Source organism: Belonocnema kinseyi, chromosome 10 (assembly GCF_010883055.1).
Source record: "Belonocnema kinseyi isolate 2016_QV_RU_SX_M_011 chromosome 10, B_treatae_v1, whole genome shotgun sequence".
NCBI classification, from domain to species: Eukaryota; Metazoa; Arthropoda; class Insecta; order Hymenoptera; family Cynipidae; genus Belonocnema; species Belonocnema kinseyi.
In genome coordinates this window covers 115,111,797-115,137,292 of record NC_046666.1, presented here as the reverse complement: position 1 = coordinate 115,137,292, position 25,496 = coordinate 115,111,797, and the positions used below count along the sequence as shown (strand labels likewise).

General features: G+C 33.6%; 1 protein-coding gene across 5 annotated transcripts in view; it reads left to right on the top strand.

Moving 5' to 3' along the window:
- Positions 1-9,237: 9,237 nt before the first annotated feature.
- Positions 9,238-25,496, top strand: part of LOC117182365 (UDP-N-acetylglucosamine--dolichyl-phosphate N-acetylglucosaminephosphotransferase) — a 174,950-nt gene continuing 158,691 nt past the window's right edge. For 4 of the 5 annotated variants that reach the window (XM_033375561.1, XM_033375560.1, XM_033375563.1 and 1 more), the window contains exon 1: positions 9,239-9,534. In XM_033375561.1, the coding sequence (XP_033231452.1) occupies positions 9,368-9,534 (167 nt within the window). In that variant the 5' untranslated portion in view covers positions 9,239-9,367. Of the gene's footprint in view, positions 9,535-25,496 lie in introns of all 5 variants that reach the window. The other variant, XM_033375562.1, reaches the window with a different exon arrangement.

Genomic DNA, 25,496 nt, shown 5'->3' with positions numbered 1-25,496 from the left:
ATTGTAAGAAAAATTGGGTGTTGAAGAATTTAGAAGTGTTAAAGTGATTAAGAATATTTTAGAAGTTTAAAAGATATCCTAATATTTATAAAATATTTATAAAACGACGAATTTTAAAGAAATAGTCAAATATTCCATAAAAAAAGTAAGAAGATTAATCTTAAACCAATAAAAAATAGAATAGTTACAGTTTGAACCAAAAAAATTTTTTGGTAAATACTTCAATTTTCAATCCAAAATTTGAAATAAAAAAATTAATTTTTAACCAAATATTTGAATTTTCAATACAAAAAAGGAATTTTCATGCAAGCTTTATTTTTTAGTAAAAAACAGGTAATTTAACAAATATGTACTTGAATTTTAAACAAACAAAAAACACAAATTTTCAATAAGGATTTTCAATTTCCACCGTTTCACCATCAACATTCATACCTTTCGTAACACAAAAGTTATAATTAGCCTTTCGACTGATCTGTACTTCAATACATTTTTCCAATTTCACTTTAAAAAAAACTTTAAATAAATTGTTTTAAAAAATCGGTTTTGAAAGATTTTGAATTACATATGTACTTAGAAACTTTTTTAAAACTTCGAAAGGTTTCAAGAGAATAAAAGAATACTCCTAAGATATCCTATATACACTTTTCGTATTACGCCAAAGGTTCAATATATCCGTATGCTGCTTGCAAAATGTAACCGAACGAATAAAATAACTCAATATTCGTATGAATTTTATTTCATTTTATTATGCATGTATAATGCATGTTTATTTTATTTCATACTTTGTATGTCAGAAGAGTAATAAATGTACTTAAATATTATTGTGAATTGATTCTTATTATATTTCACCCACCTCTTCTGCAAATCGCCTCTATATCGTAACAAGTGTAAATCAATGAATACTTCCCAAAACCTTAGAATAGTGAAATTAGAAGTAAAATAAATTGTTAACCAAGAAGAAGTTATTATCGAAATATTTATGCGTGACAAATTACATGAAAGAATTTCCATCGAAAAATAATAAAACTTTATGTAGAACATATAAATATCGATTCAAAGTTGTTCAATTTTCATTAAGGGCATTAATTTTCCACCAAAAAGAAACCAGATGTTTCACAAAGTAGATGAAATTTCAACAAAAATTTAGAATTTTTTAAAGAAATTGTCAATCTTATATGTAAATTATTAACCGAAGAAATGAATTTTAAATAAAAAAGAAGAATTAGTCTTTAAGAATGTTAATATTCTACCGCCTGAAACGAATTTTCGATCATAAATAATTTTTTTTTGAAATTGTTACATTTTCAACAAAATAATAGTCCCACCATAATTATTTCCATTCATTCAATTCCTTTAATTCAGGCATTTTTTCATAAATTTTATTCATTCTTATATACTGTACAGATAATAAAAGAATATACCTATTTTTTAGTTTCTTTATATTCTTCTAATACATATTCTAATAAAATAAGCGACACATTTCGAATTTCGCGCTCGTTCACTTACTTCTCTGGATGACCATGGAGGGCGTTAAAAGTCAAAACCCTCTTTCAATTTGCCTCAAACTCCCTTTGGCTGATACACGGCTATATCGTATCCAGTGTATACAGTAAGGACGTTTACTATGTAGTCATAGGGAATGTAATTATATAAATTTTAGCATACAATGCAACCCGTCTTGCATTTGTGTAATGCAAAAAAGTACTATATAGGCGATTTTAATTCGGTTTCTAAATCGCCCGCGCTCGAGATCTTGCGCCGATTGGTAAAAGGGTTCGAGACTCAGAACACGTGCGTACAATTTCCGTATAACCAAATTCTGAAAAAAGGTTATGTTCTCCAGGATTCATCGCGCATTTCAAATAAATAATTAGTTACGAATTAAAAACAATGTAACACAATATTAGAATGTGTTCACAAAAATTCTCTGGTCGTGGTTTCTTAGGGAAATTTTTCTTAAATCTTTGTTTGCGAAATCTTTTTTATTCGTTGAAATCATTTAATTATTTGAAATCTATAATCAGTCAAAAAAATCTTCTAAAATATTTTTTTTTTAAATCTCCCAAATGTTTTAAAATCTTTGAAATCTAGTAAACTGTAACCTTTTCAAAATCTTTGAAACCCTTTACATATTTTAAAAGTTTGAAATTCTTTGTAAAATTTTAATGAAATATTTAAAATCTGATAAACACGCCTTTATAAAATGTTCAAAATCCTTTTAAATATTTTACAATCTTTGAAACATTTTGAAATCTTTATTAATGTTTTGTAATATGGTGTATACTCAAAAACCGAGTGGTGCAACTCTAGAAAATTCCGTTATATGGCCATGGCTCATTCTAATAGACCTTTTTATTCTAGACGTCGGTAGTGCGCACGTGCCGAAATTTTACGTCATTTCCGTATTTTTGGAACAGTTTTGTGTCAAAATGTATGTAGATTATTGTTAATGAAAACAAAAACAAAAAATTAATTTGTAAATGATAGAGATTTTTAAGGTAGAACATTTTTAAGTCTATTAAAAAAAACGGTGAAAAACGTGTAAAGAGTGCGGTGACCAAGCCCATTATTTGCACCTGTTATCTTCTAAAAAATGCTTAAAAATTCGGCGAAACTCACGGAAGATGATGTTCTTGGTGCAAAATTAGTGCACGAATCAGTAGAAGACCACATTATTGAGCAGCTGAAACGATGTCCTAAATGTAGAAAACCACACATAGAAAGAAGAAACCGTGATTTAGTGGAAAGGTTAGTTGAGGTTTTGTATGCCAGGTATAAATATATTCTTTTATACAAGATTTGCAGTTCAGAACTTTGTTTGAGTAAATATTTAATATTCATACAAATATAAAATAACACAATATTATATTTTCTACTTCTCTTTTTCAAGTTTAGACAATAAAAAGCCATTTGCTAGTGATTTTCTGGTATAAGGAATGTACTAACAAATTTTCCTTCTTTCATATAAACTGGTTATAAATACATAAATATAATAGTTTTGTATACTCAAGTGAAAGTATTAAATAGGTTTTATTTTTATCAAAAAATTTAGCAGGTTCGAAACCCCGATAACAATGCTTCATTTAATATGTAAGCAAATGTTAGCAAAGAAAGAATTTATTAATACCTGTCAAACACAAACTCAACTAACCTTTCTACTGAATCACTTTTTTTTTCTTTTAAAGATCGTTTCTTATATTTTATCCATCGTTTAAGCTGTTTAACACTGCGCTCTTTCACCGATTTGTGCACGAATTTTGCTCCTAGAATATCATCTTTCGGGTTTTTTTTCCGGATTTTGTAACATTTTTTTTAAGGCGACACATATCAACAAATGTAAATAATGGGCTTGCTCGCCACACTTTTCGCACTTTTTTCGAATTTTTTTTTCCTGAATATACTTAAAAATTTGTTGTCTTTAAACTCTGATTTATTTACTCATTTATTTTCCGTTGTTATTTTTATTTACAATATTTTCCATGCATTGCGACACAAAACTTTTCGAAAAATACGGAAATGACGTACAATCCTGGCACATGCGCACTGTCGACGTCTAGAATAAAAATGTCTATTCTGAAGTTGAGTTAATATTGAAGATTTCAGCTAATAATTTTTATTATTTCTAAGTCAAATATCACAAAAAATGTATACTTTAACATTCTATAGTAGCGGAGACGAAATTTTCAAGGTCGCTGAACACCCAGCTTATAAGAATAATTCGCCGCTTCTTACCTCTCATCATTTGAATCTCAGATTCCTCGTTGCAATTTTTATAATCATACGGATTACAATTTTCGTTGCAATTAGTCAACAGCGTTTGATTCCCATATTTTATTCAATAAGTAAAACAACATATATTATCAACAATTAATTACGTACAACCTGCAGATATTCACTTTATTTAATTAATTAAGATCGAAGTACAAAACGATTTTGACACTTATCAAATATCACTCACGTACCGTTACATTAGTGAAAACCAACTTCAATTTTTGAGAAAGTACTTAATGCACGTCCCGAATATATTTATGAACAATTTAAATGTTGTGTTACATTTTTTTCAATGCGTGGTGAATCCTGGGGAACATAGCCTTTTTTTAGAATCTGGTTATACGTATATTTTGCGCATGTCTTCTGAATATCGATGCCTCTGAACAAACGGCGCAAGATCTCGAGCACGGGAGATTTGGAAACTGAATTAAAATCGCCTATATAGTACTTTCTTGCATTACACAAATGCAAGAAAAGTTGCATTGTATGCTAGAGTTTATATAATTATATTCCCTATGACTACATAGTAAACGTCCTTACTGTACATATCAGTGAATCAAATACTCTATAAAATATACTCTGTACATTAAATATATCGTTTATGAATCCAGGATTAAAAGGTAAGTAAGTATCCTTACTTACCTTTCTAAGTTTCGTATGACTTTCAAAAAATATATATGACCACATTTACACTTGCGCAGAAAGTTATGACTTTAAATTAATCATTATTTATTACATGGCCCAATAATTTCATAAATAGTATTTGATACTTATTGATATGAGGTTAAATTATTGTATTGTTACGATTGTCTCGTGCATGGAGAATAGATATAAGGAGACCAATCTGTAATGCATGGACTTCACCAAAAACGGTCACTTTTCTGTTGCCAGAAGTACGTACACCCGCATGTATAAAATCACACTTACGTATAGTTCAGAACTTTCCGAGCGTGGCGTGCCAACCGCACTTAAAAAAAATATGGCCGCCTCCATTGTTTTGTTTTGACAGGTTGCTCGAACAATTAGAGAATTAATAATCAGACAAGGTTTTGTAAAATGTTTGTGGAATAAACAATTATTCACCATGGAAGAGGTAGGTAGTATTTTTATGAAAATATTAAATTACTTTTACCAACACTATTCGTGCGACAGGTATTCGACACGTTTGTAACAAAAACAATAAACATACAACTTTGCAACACTCTGAAAGTCTTGTACACTATACACTTGAAACCACACTTAATGGAAACTTTCGCTTTTATACAGTGATTTTTAATTGTAGCATCCTTGCCTTTATTCACAAACTATTAATTGTTCAATCATTATTTATTTACATTTGACTCGCGTTCACATCGGCGGCCATATTTTTTTAAAGTGCGGTTGTCACGCCACGCTCGGGAAGTTTTGAACTATACGTAAGTGTGAGTTTGCACAAGTGTATGTGCGTACTTGTAGCAACCGAAAAGTGTTCATTTTCAGTTCCACTAGTTTTGTCTGCTTACATCTATTCTCCATGGTCTCGTGGGCGGCTATATTTGTATCACGTGATTTGCACAAATGTTTATACTATCGCCACGCACGGAAAGTTCAAGAAGCAATGCACTTCACCATTATTTTTCTTTTTCTTCACCCACTCAATTTTGATACTTATTTTAACTCGAATCAACCGATTTGTATTATATTGTTTTGGAGAAAATTTCCCATTTAGCGGCATATCAAAGTAGGTACACGTGCGAGAAGCGTCGCCATGCGGCGATATTTCGCACATAGAAACTCATAACAATAAGGTCCGAAACTTTTATAGTGAAATCAGTATCCCCAATTTTGGCAACTTTTTCAACTGCGCTTGCATCGCGCCGTCGACTCGATTCGTTACTGTTAGCGCGCTGATTTTGAATTTTAAAAATATTCAGATTTAATATTTATGATAAATAATGATTGAGAAATGCCTAAATAGAATTTTGTTAATCCTAAAATAAGAAGTGACAGAGACAAAAAATGGATTTTAATGAAAGAGAGGTTATGAATTCTGCGATGAGAGAAATACTTCATTTTTGTTTGTCCCAATGAATTAAGAATAATTAATCACTGTCCTGATAATCAAATTATATTTATAATATTAAAAATAATTTTTTTTTCTTGAAACTTGAACCTTTTATCTCCTTTTTATTCAAATGTTGAAACATTTAAAATTTAAAAAAAAAACTTTTCCTAAAATCAGAATTAATAACGTTTTTGCATAAAAAATACATGATTTTTTTATTGGTTACTTAAAAATTCTAATTCATTATCAAGAAATTACTTTGGATGCATTTTCTAATCATTATTTATTATACATATTAAATCTGAATAATTATATAATTCAAAATCAACGCGCTAACAGTGGCCAGTTGGGTGGTTGGCTGGACGCCAGTGCATTTAAAAAAATTTCCAAGATTCAGGACACTGGCTGAAATACCATAATCCAACAAAGTATGGATCGCGTGCGGCAGTTGGCTTCCCTTTCCATTCGCGCTAATGCAGTGAGTATAGTGGGGGGCTTCGGTTCACTCCAAGTCGAACGTATTTGAGCATCGATTTGGCGGGACCATGATCCAAGAAGCTATGCTCCCGCAACTTGATGCTACTAAATACGTACAAGACGCGTCTCGTAAAATGACCTCCATATTGGTTACCATGACAGTGCAGAGACGCTTTTCTAACGATTCAAATCATTTCGCGTCATGGTGTAGCACAGCGTTTCTCAAACTTACATACTCAACAGCTTAAGTATTCCTGATTTAGGGTCTAAAAAGTTTGATCAGAAAAAGTTATCCAGCTTAGGGGCACCATATGTGAAACTTGAAAATCTGAAACTTACACTAACCTAAAATTGGAGCGGGCACGGCTTCGGATTGAGATAAAAAATTCAATTTTTAGTTTTAAAAAAGTATAAAAACACCTCCCGTGATGTTTTAAGATATGGAGCTCTAAATGAGAATAAAAATATGTTCATTCAAAAAAGTTATTCAGTTCTGAGAAAATGAAATTTTTGTGTGATGGTGTCGCGGTGTAACAAACTGTTTGTCACTTTTTTAGTTTGGAAAATAATAAAATGGAATTATTTGTATATTAAATTAGACACTGACTGAAATAAATTATTTTGGCGAATAAAAACCAAACTAGTTACATCACGGAAGCATGGTTAAAAAATGATAAAATTTTAAAAAATTTAAGTTTTAGATCAGGATGAAACTGGTATTTTACTTCAATTAAATTCAATTTTTCATCTCAGTTATTAAGAAACGCTTAAGAAGAGAAGCAGTACTTGTAAAACGTCCGATAATTACAAAAATTGAAATAATAGGCTTAATGGGGGTCTAGTACAGCAAGTACATTGTAGTATATTGTATTATTATGATAATAAGAAAAATTCTTCATTATTATAGACAATGATTCTATTTTTAATTATTTATAATTAGTTTTTATAATAGTTAAAATAATAAAAACATTACTTTAGCAGACTATATACAATTACTGCAAATGATTTAAAATAAGTTCAGTGATAAAAAACACACAAGAAAATTTGTATACTTTCTTCGTTATTTCCAAAATCGGCCGTGTGCATGCTACGGAATTATAATTCTACAAATATGTTGCAAAGCGCTTACAATTTTTTAATAGCACGCTTTGCCCGTTTTTATATTCTTTATAAATATAAGTGACATGTTTCTGATTTTCATTTTAGCTTTATACGATTACTTATAAGACTTTTTTCGAGTTTTTCTGCAATTCGCACTTGCAGCGTTTAACACGGATTCAACTCCCACCTAACGACCTTTTAAAAATGGAGATGACTTTACGAATCTCTACGGGTGATTTGATTTGCTCACTGTTTTTTTAGTTGCCAAGTCGGTGGGTTATTGTCAAAAGATTTTGTATTGAGTGAATCTTAGAATGCAGTGTTATGATTCATTTCCAATGTATTACGGTTGAAAACCCTACTTTTTCGGAGTGATACTGCCAACATTGGGACATTTTTTATGTAAATTGTTTATAAACATGTAAGTTGTTATATTCCCCTAATTATGATCAAAGATACATTTTTTAGGAATATCCGTAGCTATTGTAGCCGTTAAAGAAAATAATTTTTTTGATAAAACCTTACATTTGCATATTTTGTCACGAAAATTATTCATAACAATGGTTATTGTTAACTTCTCACATATTTTTGTGACTAGCAGTTATTCGCCCAACAGTTAAAAATATTTCCAGTGTAAAAAAAAATTTCTATGCGAAAGGACCAAAATTTGGAATTTCTTTATCTGATGTATTTACAAAAATTTAAATTGTTATATTTTATCAAATATTATTAAATATTTATTGTTTCAGGGAATACCTGAAGTCTTCTTGGCGTTTGAAGGAAATAATAATTTGAAAAATCTCAAATTATAATATTTTGCCACAAGAATTGTTTATAACAATAGTTATTATAAACTTTTAAATTATTTTTGTCATTAAATGTAATTTTTACATTAATGTGAAGCACTTTTAGCACCAAAAATTTTTACCAATAATAAGACTATTTGTTAATTTGTTTATCAAATTTATTTCCAACAAATAAAGAAAACAAAAGTTTGGAGCGTCAAGCTGAACGAAAAAAGTGAATTTCCTCCTATACTCCGTCATGAGTAGGGTACGTTTGTTTATAGAGTTTAATAGCTTGTAGGCTGTTTATTTTAGAAATAAGGTTTGCAATAATATAATTAACTATTTAATTCAAAATCTCCTTAATATAAAAATTTTTTAATAAAATTATTAGGGCTTGAATGCAGGGAGAAAAAAGCTTTCAAGATTAAGTAACAAATAAATGATTGCACTGTATAAATGTATATATGATATTCTGTTCAATTTAAATAAATATATGCATTATATTAAATAATATTAAATCCACTTTCTCATTTATTAGTCTTTTCATTAACTTTTTACCAAATTATTCCCTCAATATACAATATATTTTTTATTCATTCTTCTGATCATGTGTATGCTTTAAATATTTTTGTCATTTAGGTATTTAACATTATTAATTTTTCCATTAGCTACATTAATAATTTTAACAAGAAATAATTTTGTTTAACTTTAACAACTAATAAAATCAATAATATGAGGAAAATAAATCAAAAAAATATAAAGTTCAAACTGCTTTCAAAATGTATCTCAAAATTAAATTTTATTCATACTAAACTACATATTTTCATGACTTTTTCGTTTTTTAAATAACTAGTAATACTTAGACTTATTTTTTCATCTATTCTTTTGTTTATTTGCAAACAACATCAAGTTTTAAATTATTTTTACTTTTCCTTAATGCAATTCAAAGAAAAGACAGACCAACTTTTTGTGGCGCCATCTGTTGGATTAGTTTAACCGACAATTCCCCTCCGGATCGTAAGAAAACAGAAAAGTTTGGGCGATGCATGGGGCTGGGCGGGACCATGGATTGTTGGATCATGCTGAAATACGGAGAGTCGGATTAGGACTGGCTCGACTAGACATAGCTGACATTAAAGATTTTGAGGTTATTTTCTATTACATTGTATCTTTATAGTTATCTAGCATGGACAATTACAAGACATGGCAAATTGGATTTCCTATATGCATAAATGTAATTATGTCAATTGGAGCATACATTTTAACAACCCGATTAATTCCGAGTTTGAACAATATGTTCATCAAAGCTAGCCTGTATGGAAATGACATGAACAAAAGATCTACCAAGAAAGTGTAAGTACTATTGCTAGTTTACAATTAATGGGGTTGGAACCATGCCCTAACCTCAAGATTGAAGTGCTGCGTTTAACTATAAATACTAAAATTACATCTTGGTTAAATACTTATCCTATCAAAAAATAAGACAGAGATGTTTAGAAGTTCTAACGATTTCTGAACAATCTGATCATTGCTGATGAGGCACTGATTATTTCTTAAAATACGTTACTTTAGAACCTCTCACCCTGCTAATGAAAACGCACAAAATAAGCAATTAAACGACACTGTTCAGTGCTTTTTCTTCAGAACTACCTGTACCGCTTGTTTTATATACCTGAGTTTCCTTTTAAGTGTCAATTTAAAATTTAAAAGGCTATTTTCACCCAATGAATTTAGTATGTGGGGTCTTCGAATTGAGTTTGTTAGTAGTGTCTACCAGCTCTATCCGACTACTGAGAAAAGTAGTCGCTTACAAGTTCCACTTCCCGGGTGAACTAATCCGCCGGGCGGCGCGTCAATCGTCCTGCCACAGAAAAGCTCTAGAAAGTCATTCGATCAGCTTTATGCGGCCTCAACCATTTTTAAAGCCGAAAGAACGATTTTTTCCCTACAAATTTAATTTTTAATTTTCCAGGAACATTTTAATAGAAAGTTTTAAGACTTGCAAAGAAGTATCTCAAAATTGTTTTGCATCTGTCGGTGTTTACAAGAAAAGTGAGAAAATGTGATTCTATGAAAAAACTTCACCTGACGACAAAAGTTATTTAGTCCGCATAATACTCACAAGATATCCTTATTGTAAACTAAACATTTGAAACGAAATTGGCAAAAAATATACAATTTTGGGTTTTTTTAAAAAGCAACTTTTATTGTTTTTAGAAAAACCTCCGCTATTTTATTAATTTTGAAGCTTTATTTTTTTCGGTGGGTTTCAAAACAAGAAAATAAAGGATATCAAAAAGAAAACGATAAATATCTCAATTAGGTCAAAAGTGGTTGAGGATTAAAAAAATTTAAGTTTAAAAAAATAAAGCACAAAACATACCTACTTCCCTACTTTATAATTTTATAACTAATTCTTCTCAAAATTCTATAAAATATTACTTATAATAAATTCTCACATTACTTTTGTATGCAGACAAAACACTAAAATTTCCTGTCGTTGACTTATCCGTGATACAATTTATTTTTAAATTCTTAGTATGAGTTCTATTTAAATTATTCTTTAATAATATGTGAGGTATAAAACTTCTAAAACACATACATAACGAGGACATAACCTTGCCATCGCGATCCTTCATTTCTCATTTGTTCTAATAATTTGTTCAGGTAAAAAATGTAGCTCACAAATATATTGACCACTTTGTAAAGTGTAATCCTGTCGAGGAATTGCTTCTTCCTAATTGAGAAGACGATCTGAACCTGAAGGAACTAAAAGAAGGGTCCGCTTTTCTTTGCCGAATTTGTATCCCGAATTACACGACCTGCCCTTGTAATGACCCATATTCTATGTACCAAAAGATTCAAGAAAACGTACTAAATGTCACTATTATCAGCAAAAGCCAGAATAATACATTAAAAATCGCTATTTTATGATTTAAAGATTTTTTACTCATTAGACTCTGATGTTTTTCTGGAGCAGGACGAATGACGCGCAATCTGGTGGCTACTGGATGAGTTCACCCGTCATGTGGAACTTGTAAGCGACAACAGCTGCTGTACAAAAGGTCGAGGAGTCGGATAGGGCTGGTGTCTGCTATAGGGTTAGTGAAAATCAGTGGGCCTATGCCAATGCGACTAGGCTACCAAGTAGACCAACTAAAAGGGATTAAAAATTAAAATTTTGAAATTCTCTGCGAGAAGGTTAGAAATTCAGAATCTACGGGTTTCGATTATTTCAGATATCTAACTTTTTCTTTTGGATGTTTAACATTGGAATAAATATAACGTTTCTCGTAAATGGAATCAGATGCGTCAAAACAGACAATTTTTGAATTCAACTTGAAAGTAGTATATTAGAATATAAGTAATAATTATAAATACTCACAATGAGAAAATTCATAAATTAAACAAATGTGTTAATAATTTGAAATAAATTGTAAAAAGGTTGGTTTAAATTGTAAAAAGGTTTGGTTGCGACCAGGTACTGTAAATAGTTCTGCCCCCCCGGTACGTGACGAATACAATAGGACCATTATATGACCGTTCCATCACTTCTCGGTCCCGTTTAGGTGCTGAAAATCAGCAAAAAGAACCACTGAAACGGCACTGACGGCCGAGTGCTGGTCATCAGTGCTTTTGTAATCGGCAGGGCAGGTAGTTTAGCGGCTAGGACCGCAGGTCGGCCAACCGAAAAGGATTAAAAATAATGTTTGGTTTCAATATTGCGTGTACAGATTTAAAAGATAGAAATTTCAGAATCTGCGGGTTTCAAAGATTTCAGATACCAAAAAATGTTCCTAAAACGTTTAAAATTACGTGAAAACAGACTGCATTTTCAGATTCACCTTCAGCGACATTTTCTTTATCTTACCAATATCACGCGAAATGAGATATCGAGCTGAAAGTTTGGTAAAATATAGAAAAGGAACTAAGGAACGTTAATGCACTAATAAATATTTTAAACTAAAAAAAAAACTAATTTAAGCTTTTGACGAATTAGTCATAAATTGTAACTGAATTTGTTTTTAACCCGCCAGTACTCGCGCGTGAGATTTTCTCTCGCATGGGATTCCTGTGTATACACCACCCAGTTTTTGAACAGACTTGTTGAAAATAATTCTATGTTCATTCATCATTCTCTTCTTTTACTTTATCACTATACTTTAACACTCCAATTTCCAACAATTAAGGGTTTAGACCACTTTTTGTCATAGGTTAGAATCAGGGATAGGAACCTTTTAGGTTGGTACGGGTCCGAACCTGGACCTTTTAAATTCTTAAGGTTACGGGTCCGGGCCCGCACCCTTTAAGTTCTTAAGGTTCCGGGTCTGGACCCGAATCTTTTAGATTCTAAAGGGTTCGGACCCTTTAAGTTCTTAAGGGTCCAGGTCCGGACCAGAAAATTTTAAATGATTCAGGATCGGGGACCGTACCAGGAAACTCTATATTCCTACCGGTTCAGGTCCGCATCGTACCCTTGATGGACCATTTATGTCCCTGGACCCTTTAAAAATTAAGGGTTCCGATCCCGGGTTAGAATGGGTAACACAAGGAGTTGAAATGCAACATTCATAATAAACTAGGTAAAATGCGAGGTATGAAATATGTCGGGTTTCCATTGGCTAGAGGTGCCCCTCCCCTCCAGCCATACGAAGGCCCAACTTTCCTGCCTTTTTGTATCCCAGAGAACACTGCTTTACCGACACATGTGAAAAAATCTCACGCAGCGGGTACTGGCGGGTTAAAGAAGGTTCTCAAAGCACCGGCTGCTTTGACGATTACATTTTCATTGTGACACACGCGCTCGATAATAATGGATATAGAGTGGTTGTAGAGTCAATTCTTTGAAAAATAAAACGATGGTGATAAAATTGAACAGCTTATAAGAGGTTGGTATGCTTTCAATATAATGTTGATAAAATACACATTTGTCTTTTTTTTTAAATTTACTAAATAGACGTTAATCCGTAGGTTTTGATTCCGTTCGTCCAAACTTCGGTTCAAAGACAACTCTAGTTTAATTAATTGATGTAGAACATTTTCAAAATATTGAATTGCATAACTTTTTAAAATTTTTATTGAAATAATATGTCTAGCGTATCACACATTCTTCTTATACTGTTCCTCCTTTTATGTGAAGACCTGAAGGATGTTTACTAAGGGATAAGAAAAAATTCAGTTCGATATATATCTTACAAAGATTATGAATTTATTTACTGATTTCCTAATTACGAGTTTATTTGAGCACAATTTGGGGGTTCGGACTTCTTCCTTTCCTGGCCAAGTACCTTAAAAAATGATTTGGATCAGAATGTTGTCATGGGAAGGATAAACAGAGGTTATGTGAAAATTTAAGTACTTACGGGTTTAGTATTATGTTATAGCGTAGCTGGTGAACTTTCACTGGTAGCGATTGAAATTTTGCCTGCAGCTGGGATCGACTCAGATGTGTCCACGGTAACTTCTGGACACCGAAGATTCACGGGGATTACTCAACTGGGAGAGGTCGAACTATAGTGTTGTAGGTGCGAACTGGAGATCTGACATGATGTATTGGTTTAAACTAAACTAAAGGGTCCCTCGGTAAGTCGGGTGACTCGACAAGTCATAACCTGTTCGATGTCGCATATTTATATTTCTTCGTGTATCATACAAATACTCTAATTCACAGTTAGCTTAATCTTCCGGAGTCTAAATGCTTCACATAAATTCCTAAATTATTCGATGTTGGAAGGTTGGAACCTGATAATCTTTACATATCAATGTTTCGACGTGTGTTATATGAAAAATCTAATTAACCTTTCATTAGCTTTATGTTGCCTTTACTTGATTCATAAAATTTGGAAAAATACACTTGATGTAGGCGAGTTCATACTTATTTTTGTTTTGATATGGAATTAGAGTCTATTTCCTGATTCATCTGGTGCCGAAAATTCGATAACGAATATGGTTCGCTTCTCGAAGTAAAGAACAACCATGTCAGGCCTCGAGTGAGCAACAGAAACAATTTTCGAGAATATAAAGTTCCAGTATATGCGGCACTTCCCATTCTCGACAATTGACTCGATTTCCCTAGGAGCATTTAGAGGAGTGATATTAATGTTAATGCCGTAAGAGTGATAGAGATGGTAATAAAGCACTCTTAGTGCCGCATTGTGCCTTTGAATGTAGGTCGTTCCCGCGTGAGTTGGATAACTAGATAGTATGTGAGCTAAATGCTCGGGGTGTGCATGGCACGCCCTGCAGCTGTCATCAGGAATGTTTCGGCTCAAAATGTGGCGACGGTATGTTAAGGTGGAAACGACACCGTCTTGGCATGCAAAAATGAAACCCTCCGTACCAGACTTCAATCCGGGCAATTTAAGGAAAGCAAACGTTAGCTCACAAGACATTGACTGATCCTTCACATTTCTGTGGAAGATACCGTGTATCCTCTTATCGAGAAGCTGTTCACGAAAGTTTTTCTCTTGTGCTTTCTTAATCTGGGCTTTAAGAGTGAGTACTCAAGATAGATACGATTTGATGCATTTTGCTCACCCCTCATACTGAAGTCAAGTCCGAGTGTTTCAGCAGCCTCCTCCACTGCTTTGTAAAGAAATGCTTCTTTGCCCACTTCTTTATGATTCCTGACCATTTTAAGAAGAGGGTCTCTTCCATTTGCAACTCTATGTGCTGTACCTAGAATAATCCTTTTGCGAAGACATTCAATACTCAATATTCCGCGACCACCTTGAAGGCGAGAGATATACAGTCGCGGAACGGAAGACTTAAGATGCATGCTTTTGTTCATTTGCATAACCTTTCTTGTCCCGATATCAAGGGATCTGAGCTCGTTCTTCGTCCATGGAACTACTCCAAATGAATAGAGTACTACCGCGACGGCAAGCATGTTCGTTGCAGATACTTTGTTCCTCGCCGACAGTTCGGAAGACCAAATCTGCCGGATGAGACGCTTTTATCTCCTTCGGAGAGTATCCTTTATAGATGTCACATCCTGAATGCGGCTCTGGCACGCCCAGGTATGTATAAGTCTCTCCAGCGCAAAGGTGTCGTAGTTTTCCTCGCTTCAAATAAACCTTGGCGCATTTGTCTAACCCAAATTCCATTCTAATTTATATACACACACACACCATCAAAAAGTATCGGACCCACCCCCACCCTTATCAGAGAAAATGTGCGTTTTCCTGAGAAAAGTTTCAGGGTTTTGGACGAGGATCTGAATGGTGACCTTCAATCTGACCTTGGAGTTGACCTTCAAGGTTATTTCAAGGTCAACTTTTATTTTTCAAATGTAAACCTCTATTTTTGACACCGCCAATGGAAAGAACGCAAAATTTACGTCTAGATATGCATCAAGGTCATGTGACTCGACCTTGTTTGGGTTTACACGACCCTGGAATGACCCCGAAGGTCATCGGGTAACATGACCTTGTCCAATATCTGAACTTACAATTGTCCGTTCTTTCGATTGGCGGTTTCAAAAATAGAAGGTTCCATTTGAAAAATAAAAGTTGACCTTGAAATAACCTTGAAGGTCCACGCGCAGGTCAGCTTCAAGGCCACCATTCAGATCCTCGTCCAAAACCCTAAATCTTGTGTCTGAAACATTTCTCACGGAAACGCATATTTTCGCTGATCTGCCGTCTAGACCTTGCTTCAGTTTTTACGACCCTGGAATGACCTCGAAGGGCATCGGATCACATGACCTTGATGCATATTTAAACGTAAAATTTTGCGTTCTTTCGATTGGCGGTGTCTAAAATAGGGGTACCCATTTGAAAAATAAAAGTTGACCTTGACATAACTGAAGGTCAATATGAAGGTCAGCTTCAAGTTCACGATTCAGATCCGCGTTCAAAACCCTAAAACTTTTGCCTGAAACATTTCTCACGAAAACGCACATTTTCGCTGCTAGGGGTTGGGGGGGGGGGGTCCGATACTTTTTGATGACCCTGTATATACATACTATCTAGTTGTCTAACTCATGCAGGAATAACCTACATCCAAAGGCACAATGCGACACTGAGAGTGCTTTATTACCATCTCTATCACTCTTACGGCAATAACCTTAATATCGCTCCTCTAAACGCTCCTAGGGAAATCGAGTCAATTGTCGACAATGAGTAGTGCCGCATATACTGGAACCTTATATTTTCGACAATTGTTTCTGTTGCACACTCGAGGCCTGACATGATTCTTCTTGACTTCGAGAAGCGAAAAATGTTCATTATCGAATTTTCGGCACCAGCTGACAAAAACCTCATAGCCAAGGAGGAATGAAAAGAAAGAGAGGTATGGAGACCCTATAAGGGAGTTGGAATGATTGTGCCCAGAATATTCTGTTAAACTAATTGTCCTTATCATCGGCGCTCTTGGAGGTATATATATATGCACAGTCGAACCTCGATAACTCGAACGTCTATAAGTCGAATTTTCAATAACTCGAAGACATTTTTCGGCCCCAGGATTTCAATATAGGATTTGTGTTTTAAATTTTTTCGATAACTTGAATTTCGCTAACTTGAATATTTCGATAATTCGAAGTCATTAGACGGACCCTCAAGAGTCTCGATAAGTCGAATCCCTAAACAAAGGGACTGGACGTTCGGCCAGTGGACAGTGAATGGAGTCGCCTAATTGAAGGGATAGAAATTTTGTTAACTCGATTATTTAGATAATTCGAAGTCATTAGAAGGACCCTCAAGTTTCTCGATAAGTCGAATCCCTATACAAAGGGAGTGGATGGTCAGCCAGTGGACAGTGAATGGAGTCGCTTAATTGAAGGGATAGAATTTCGTTAACTTGAATATTTCGATAATTCGCATTCATTAGACGGACACCCAAGAGCCTTGGTAAGTGGACCCTAAACAAAGGGACTTGACGGTAGGGCAGTGGAAAGTGGGAGGAGTCGTCTAACTGAAGGGATAGATATAAGCTCGAATATTAGCACAACTTGAGTCAGTTTATTTTATATCATCGTCAAGTCTCACAATGGGGAAGAAACGATCTTTGAAGTCATTAACTATCGGCGATAAATTAAAAATTATTGTCGAAGTTAAAACAGTTTGCCACAGCGTAAAAGGTTTAAAGAATCAAGTTTCCCTGAACTTGAGAGAGGTATGTTATGGAGTGGATGAAGCGAGTGAGAGATCATAATTTACCAGTGTCAGGACCACTAATCCAAGAAAAAGCTGCGGAGTTCGCGAAGGATCTTGGACTAAAATTTCAAGCTAGCACTGGTTGGCTGAAAAAATTCAATTACAGGAACAGCATTGTAGAGAAAATCATATCAGGTGAGAGTACAGCTGTGTACGAACTTGACTGCGAAGAGTACAGAACGAGTGTACTGCTGAGTCTACTAGAAGAATATGTACCGGAAGACACTTTCAACGCGGATGAATTTGGTCTTTTCTTCAGATGCTCATCAGGCGATTGGAAAATCGCAGAAACCAAGATGTTTTAAGAAAAAGAAAGTTGAATCATTACCAGTTACATATACGAACAATAAAAAAGCCACTCAGAACGAAATTGAAATCTTGTGCTTTACAAATTTCCTTAGACTAACCGAAGAGCAAGGCATGGTATACCTATCAACCTTGGCCAAGTAAGTTATATTCTGAAATTTTAACTTGTTGTCGAGAACCTTAGGATTTTATGAGCAGGCGGGAGTATACCTCTCTAAATCTGGTTAAGAAAGGTCCTGAATCTTGGCGCAGGCGTCGAGAATATTTCTGGAAAACTGAGTTTGTAGAAATTCCCTTCAATAATAAAAGAATTTTGAGAGGCAGTACCCTCTAAACTGGTTATAACCATCTTAAACATTTGCAGTGCTGCATTTACTTTCCTTCCCTCGTCCTAAATCCTGCAGTCAGGTAGGCGGGCACCTGTAGTCAAAGAGCGACTCGACTCAGGTCAATATTATACTTGCATACGAATACGGAAGCGTCAATGTGACACCTCTTGTCCTGCGTGAGGACACCATCATAAAGAAAGGTGTGGAAATACTGAAGAGTTAGCTATTGTGCCTTTTTTTGTCGCAATTAGATCAAAGACTAACGATTATTGCGGATTTAAGAGTAAGATTTTAGAAAAGGGTCTCATTCTACAGACACCTGTGAAGAATATAAGTTCACTGAACTTCCAAAAAGGCAAATGACCTGTAATTTTGTACGAGAATATTAAACACGTTTAAGAGTGACAGTTTCCTCTTTACTGTAGATCATCGAACTATTAGATAGCTTAAGATTCTTATGCAGAATAAAGTTTGAAATTATATGTCGTTTAGATCACGGGCAAACCGATAACTTGTAAGAATATTAGAATGTAAGCAAGGTTATATTTCAGCTTTAACCAAAGAGCTGTTTTTTATATGCAAATACAAAATAAAATTATTATATATGTTTAACTCAGGGCTAAAATTATATGTAATATAGAACAAGGTATTTTCACAAATAAATATTTTACATGTGAAATAAAAAATCTCATTCTTCCTCCATGCGCAACCATGATTTTCATTTCATTTTACAATAACAATTAGAATTGTTATTAAAGTTAACAGTGGTTGTTACTCAAGTATTTCCATACAGAGTTAATTCTAAAATTTACTACTTTTTTTCTAGTCTTGGCTCAGAATGAGGCGACGGTATGTTAGAGTGGAAATGACACTGTCTTGGCTTGTCAGAATGAAACCCTCCGTATATAATTTAATTAAATTATCCCCTGGTTTGCAATAGAGTGTTCTAGGTTTGCGATAGAATGCCAATCAAGTTTACAATCATATCTTTGTTTATAAGTGTCAGGTATTTCTTCATAACAAAAAGGGCAGATGCGTTCCTTTGTAATTCGATCAAAATATTTAAAAAGTGTAATAATTAGACATGAGAATTTAGAATATAGCTGGTTGTTACAGGATAATCTTGTGGACGAATGCCATCTTTTTGCGATTTCTTTATAATTAGTTGGAGATCAATTTCTTTTAGATACTTTCATAATAAAATTTAAAAAATGTTGGGCTAATGGTACTACGTTATATGGGTTTTTAGGAATTAGGAAGAGAAATGAATAATATTATAATACTTTTGTTAATTGTTTATGTAGATTATGAAATTTGGGTGTTCAATGAGATCGGAGTAAGGTAGTAATGATGAAAGCTAAATATGGGGACGAACCTTCATTAATATTGATATTCAGTGTAGTAAACATCCTAATATAGGTAGTTATTTAGATAATGTATTGTTTTGGTTGTTACTAAGTTAGTGGCCGAAACGTGTCTCAATCGTTTATGCAAATCGTAATTATATGAGTAAAAATAGATGAGCGTATTTCTTGACCGAGGTTAATACAAATTTGCTTGAATACTGTATTTGAGGGAATTTCGAAAATAAAATTTTGTTTTATTTTGGAACTGATAATTTATTAAAATTGAAAATTAGAGTTCATGTCATTGATGAACCAACAATTACTTAAATTAATTTAATGAATTTATAGAATATATAAGTTGAATAATTTTGTTATTCAATTTGTTTTATATGGAAGTTTTATGGCAAGTGGTTTGAGCCGCCCAGTCAAACATACAATTTTTCCAATGGTGCGCGGATGTTTTAATGTGTTGGACCGAGTAACAGTGATGAAAGTAGATGTTTTTGACGAAATTCGCGAGCTTCTCGTTAGGCCCGAGAGGAGAGAGCTGCGAATGTCAATTCGAATGGCGATTCAGGAGTAAATACAATTTTTTGTTATGAGTGAGAAAAGGATAAATGTTTAATTATTCTCTTTTTATTTATGTAGTTATTTCTTCCTTTTTACCATATAAAACGTATCCGTTATTGGCTATGGAATCCGATTCTGACGGTTTTTGCAGAGGACGAGGACGAGCCTATTTGTAAAGATTACAATGCATATGAATATGTGTGACTTATGTTCGTTTATAATTATCATTTTAATTGCAATTTTAATTTATAATTGTAAATTGTTATTGTGAATTTTTCCTATTTTAAACGTACTACATAATTTTGTTTAATCAATGTGGTTTTTATTGGACCTGGTATATAAAAACGTTATTTAGAGGCTGCATTAAACAAAATGTTTGCAATCCTAATATACATTTAGTATACATTTGTATAGTAAATCTAAAAACTAGGTCTGCAAAATAATAGTTAAGAGGCTGTATAGTAAATTTCATAAACATGTATATTGATCAACTCTTAGAAAAGTCAGATAATTTCGCTTTACATCAGTTAAAACTAATGTTTGTTATTAAGGTCAGTACCATAGTTAGATTAAAGAGTACCTTTTGAGTAAATTATTGTTGGCTTATTATTTCGTAAATTGAGTTTTTTTATTATGAATATCTGGTTTGCGAGAACAGATAAGGATACGTCTTCCTTATTTTGAAATTTTGCCAAGAATTTTTTTAACGTTTCGGGTAATTGCTTAGAATAATTAATTAAGGAGTGTGTGGCATTGGTTAGAAGGGTCTAATTTACGGTCTGCTTGTATTTGCAATATTCCTATATTTTGAATTTCAAATTAATGTTTCTGGTTATCAGGGCAAAGTAGTTGATTGTGTTTAATAGAGGAGGCTGAATAGATCCAGCCATAGTGAACTTGTAATCGAGTTTAAATTGGGTAACTATCAAAATTGACATAAAACTTTATTTATAGGGGTCTGATTAAGGGCATCTGAGACTTAGAAAATTATCGATCTTACCAGCCGAGGTGAAAAATTTTTATATAGTTTATATGTAGTGGACAAGACAATGTTATTCTTCATTTGTTTTATATATTTTTTCTGTGGAAAGCGAATGAAAAATATCAGTGTTTTCTCCACTATATATAACTTTTTCGCCTGGGAGTTTTAGGTTCCCCCGGTTTTTTTTCTAGAGTAATAAATATTTCTCACAACACTATCATGAAAATGGCATGTTTCATTCTTACGGACTGAATGTAAAAATAGCGTATTTCGAACGATGTGAATGAAGACGCACGAAATTACTCTTTTTTGGATTCCCGTGGCATTACCATCACCAAAAGGGTTCTTTTCATAAACATTCTCATATCTTACAACAGGTGAAATGCAGATAGTTAGATTCAAGTTAGTTGAAGATAGAGATAGGTCGATGTTTCCAGCGATAACTAGCATGCTCGCCTTGCTACCTAGTGATAGGGGAGCTTACAGCCGCTAGGTAGCACCAGCTGCTCTAGTCAAAGTTCCGCAGAAATTCACATTGGATAAATGAAAAAATCCTTTTATTATATAAAAATGTTAATTTTTTTCTTTTCAAAATGAACTACTTAAACTTTTAACTTGTTTTATGAATTACCTAAAAACTTTCATTATTAATTTGTATTAGAAAGAGCAATTTTTCATATATCCAATCCAAATTTTGGTGGAACTTTGACTAGAGCAGCTTGCAACCTCCCCATTGCGCTTGCGTTAGAGCAGAGGGAGCAGAAAAATCAATAACTGCTTATAACCTCATCGATATGGGGGTAATTGCGGGGGTTTAAATCATTGTTTTATCTAAATCAGGATTGATAGTTTCTTATCGGGTGGCTGTGCACCTCTAAACCCCCGGCGGGGGCTTGTCCCCCGGCATCCCTGCAAGGGTTTCACCCTGGACCCACCCCCCTTCTCAACCACCTTTGACGGAACTTACTGCATTTTCATGATCTCGTTGTAAAAAGTATCGTGCGTGTCTAAAAACATTACATTCGTCACGAAAAGACCGTCGCCTCCCACGTGATACGCAATATAAGGGACGTCCTTTATCATGTTCGCTATCGAACATGCTAACGGGCGTCCCTGCACACTTTTTGTGGGCTAGTTCCAAAAAATTTTGATTTTTCTAACAACGTGTGTGTATATTTCGTGGTTATGTGTGTTACAATTCTCTCCCATAATTATTCTAGAGTGCTTACCGACAGCATCGGTACGATAGAGAACTACATTATTGGAATGACAGAGAGCTGAAAAATGACCCTAACCTCAAAATCATGCACATTTATACGAGTACAAATTTTTATTTAGCGCAATACATTTTTTTGCTTATTATCTCTCAAAAAAGAGTCCAGGGACATCCGTTATAATATTTTATAGCATCTCCGAATTTAGTTTTCATTTTTTTTATTTTTGTGGAAAAAGCCGGGGGAACTGTACCCGATTGACCACACGACGAAGTATCACATGCTATTAAATGAACATTTTTATTTCTCAAACAGGGTTCGTTGAAATATTAGTAATTGGAATTTGTAAGTCACAGAATGTTTAGAGTGTCGTTTGGTAACATGATTTAAGAAATGTATTTCCTACTGTAAAATAGGTTTGACTTAAATTAGATACTGCTAGGTAATTAACTTGTGGTTTTATGTAGATTTAAATTACTTTATTTATATTAAAGTCAGAAATCATAGGTAGAGAGTGAGGTTGAAGTATACGAAATTCATCTGAAGAGGGAATGGGTACTGTTTATAAAAAAATTCATTGATTTTCGTGAACAACGTATAAGATCGTAAAAAATGAGAGTTTCTCTGAAATATTAGAAAAGAAACGAACAGGAAAGTGTAAAGATTGAAGGTCAAATAGCGAGTCTAACTGTGGGCCTGAGAAGAGAAGGGGATCCCACTGCCATTAAATATACATGTAAGAGCATTGGTTAAACAGAAAGTTTTATATAATTTTCGGTTAGAAGGTATTTAGGGTCGTATATTTCTGCAATTTAGACATGAAAACAAGTTAAATATGTTAGAAAAAACTCGAAATTCTAAAATAGTCTAAAAGAAAGTTCCTGGCGATTGGGAAATTCAGCTGCCGGATCAAAGAAGGACACATAAACTTATTTCGCTGAGAGTGGGAAGGCCCCTGGAAGCTTTCTTAAACATTTTTGAATTTTAATTTTTAAAGACCATATGTAGATGCAGAATTTCATTCCTGATATTTTCCGCCCTGCGCAAAAAGGTGTAGCTGTTTTATTTTTCTAATTAAAGCAAAAAACTGGCTTTTTTGTCAAAATTAATTTTGACTCGTTGTTCACGTCAACTCATGCTCAGTCAGTCAGTTTTAAGGATTTTTAAATAAAATTTTCAGGAAATGTAGTTTGAAATGTCCTTCGACTGATAGAGCAAAATTAATTCAAAAATTCATTTAAAAAAATGTTAATTTTTTTCCGATGCCTGGCGCTTATCGGCCTTCTCTAACTTCCAGCGTTTCGTTTATCGAGCGAATTTTGAGCAACAAAAACTTTCAGCGAGAAAGTTGTTGACAAAAGTACAAAAAAGTTTTCCGGAAAATGTTAGCCAACTTGAATTGGTATTTAAGAAATTATTAACGTCTCAAGTCGATAGCGGCTAGTCAACTCACGTGCGGGCTGTAGCGAGAACCTCAGATCCGATTTATAATACAGTTAACAGGCGCAAAAATAAAAACTAATGAAGTAATCAGGTAGTATCAAAGTATTATATATAAATAAATAATAATACGCACTATTACAGCAGCAATGAAAAACAAATTTACTTTCTCGATGTTTCAATTTTTTCATTTTCACGAATTTAAAGCATTGAAAAATTCTCGAATTGAAGAATCCGTTGAATCTCATCGATTAGATGTTTATGTGTTCTTTTACTTTTGTACAGTTTTCTTAAAAATAAAAACAATTCTATTGTACACAATATTAAATGAATACATTATTTTGCATTATGCACTAATATTCATTTATGCATAATACTTTGATATTACCTGATTACTTGATTAGTTTTTATTTTTGACGCCAGTGAACTGCATTATGAATCGCTTCTGAGACTGTCCCTACAGCTTGCACGTGAGTCGTTCAGCGGTTATCAACTTCAGACGTTAATAATTTCTTGAATATCAATTCGATTAGGCTAAAATTGTCCAGAACACTTGTTTGTACTGTCGTCAACAATTTTCTCGCTGAAAGCTTTTTGTTGCTCAAAATTCGCTCGATAAACGAAACGCTGGAAGTTAGAAAGTCCGATAAGCGCCAGACATCGGGAAAAAATTAACAACAATTTAAAAAAGTATATATTTTGGAATTACTTTCGCTCTATCAGTCGAAGGACATTTCAAACTACATTACCTGAAAATTTTATATAAAAATCCTTAAAACTGACTGACTGAACACGAGTTGAAGTGAAAAGCGAATAAAAATTAATTTTTACAAAAAATTCAGTTTTTTGGCTTTAATTAGAAAACTAAAACAGCTACAACTTCTTACGCGGGAGAAAAAGATGCGCAATGAAATTCTACACCTAGATATAATCTTTAAAATATCAATTTCAAAAATGTTTCCGAAAGCCTCCAGGGGTCTTCCCACTTCCAGCGAAATAAGTTGATGTGCCCTTCTTCGATCCGGCAGCTCAATTGTGGTACTGGATAGGGAGTTTGAGTTGACCCTGTTCGGAAAATGAGAAATATTATTATAGAAATTACAGTTAGGAGTGGGTGACTCATTTTGCTTCACGAACGACTGATAAAAGAAGAAAATAAAATAATAGCGTGTTTTTAAATGAATTTTCAAATGATTATAGTTTTTTTATCCTAGTCATTTTTGAGAAGAAATTCTAGAACATGCGTTCGAAGGTATTTGGGAGTGCTAATTTACGGGATGATGGGATTACCGTGGATTCATCTTCTCGCGTTTCTGAAGTTATTCGAGGGCATTTTTGTTTATTATGTTAGTGTGTCATAGTATTTACAAGAATTTTCCCAAGTGAATAGCTTCGGGCAAAGATCAGTTTGTACTTGTTGATCTACCATTTTTGGTTTTCGCGTGTATTTTTCTGAATTTACATATTCACAAAGTTCATATTTCGCATTAGTAAACGGAGGGTACCTAGTCAGTGATCCCAGTTCTGAAACGAGACGTGGTCCAATACTATGACACGTCTTTGTCCGTGTGAATATGGTAGGAGACGATGTAAATGACTGAGTTGCGCGTGCAACCCATTTCTCCTCTTCTGAATTTGAAAACTCGAAGGTGCACGATTACCGGTCGGAACACTTCGGCGGTTCTATTTATATCTGTATCTCCTTTGAAATAAAATGAAGAGAATGGGATTTTAATATTTTCAGATTTCGATGCTGGGCTGGCGATTCTCATGATTTGAATACTTCGCGTGCCTCTTTAATGCGTGTATTTTGAGGTTATGTTACTTCAAATATAAAATATAAATTATATAAATATTAATACTATCATGTATATATATAATTAAAAATTTGTCATAAGGACAACCGCAGGATTTCGCCGGGAGCGGGTGCTAATCTGAAAAATTGCACCCGCTTTCAGCGAAATCGCGGT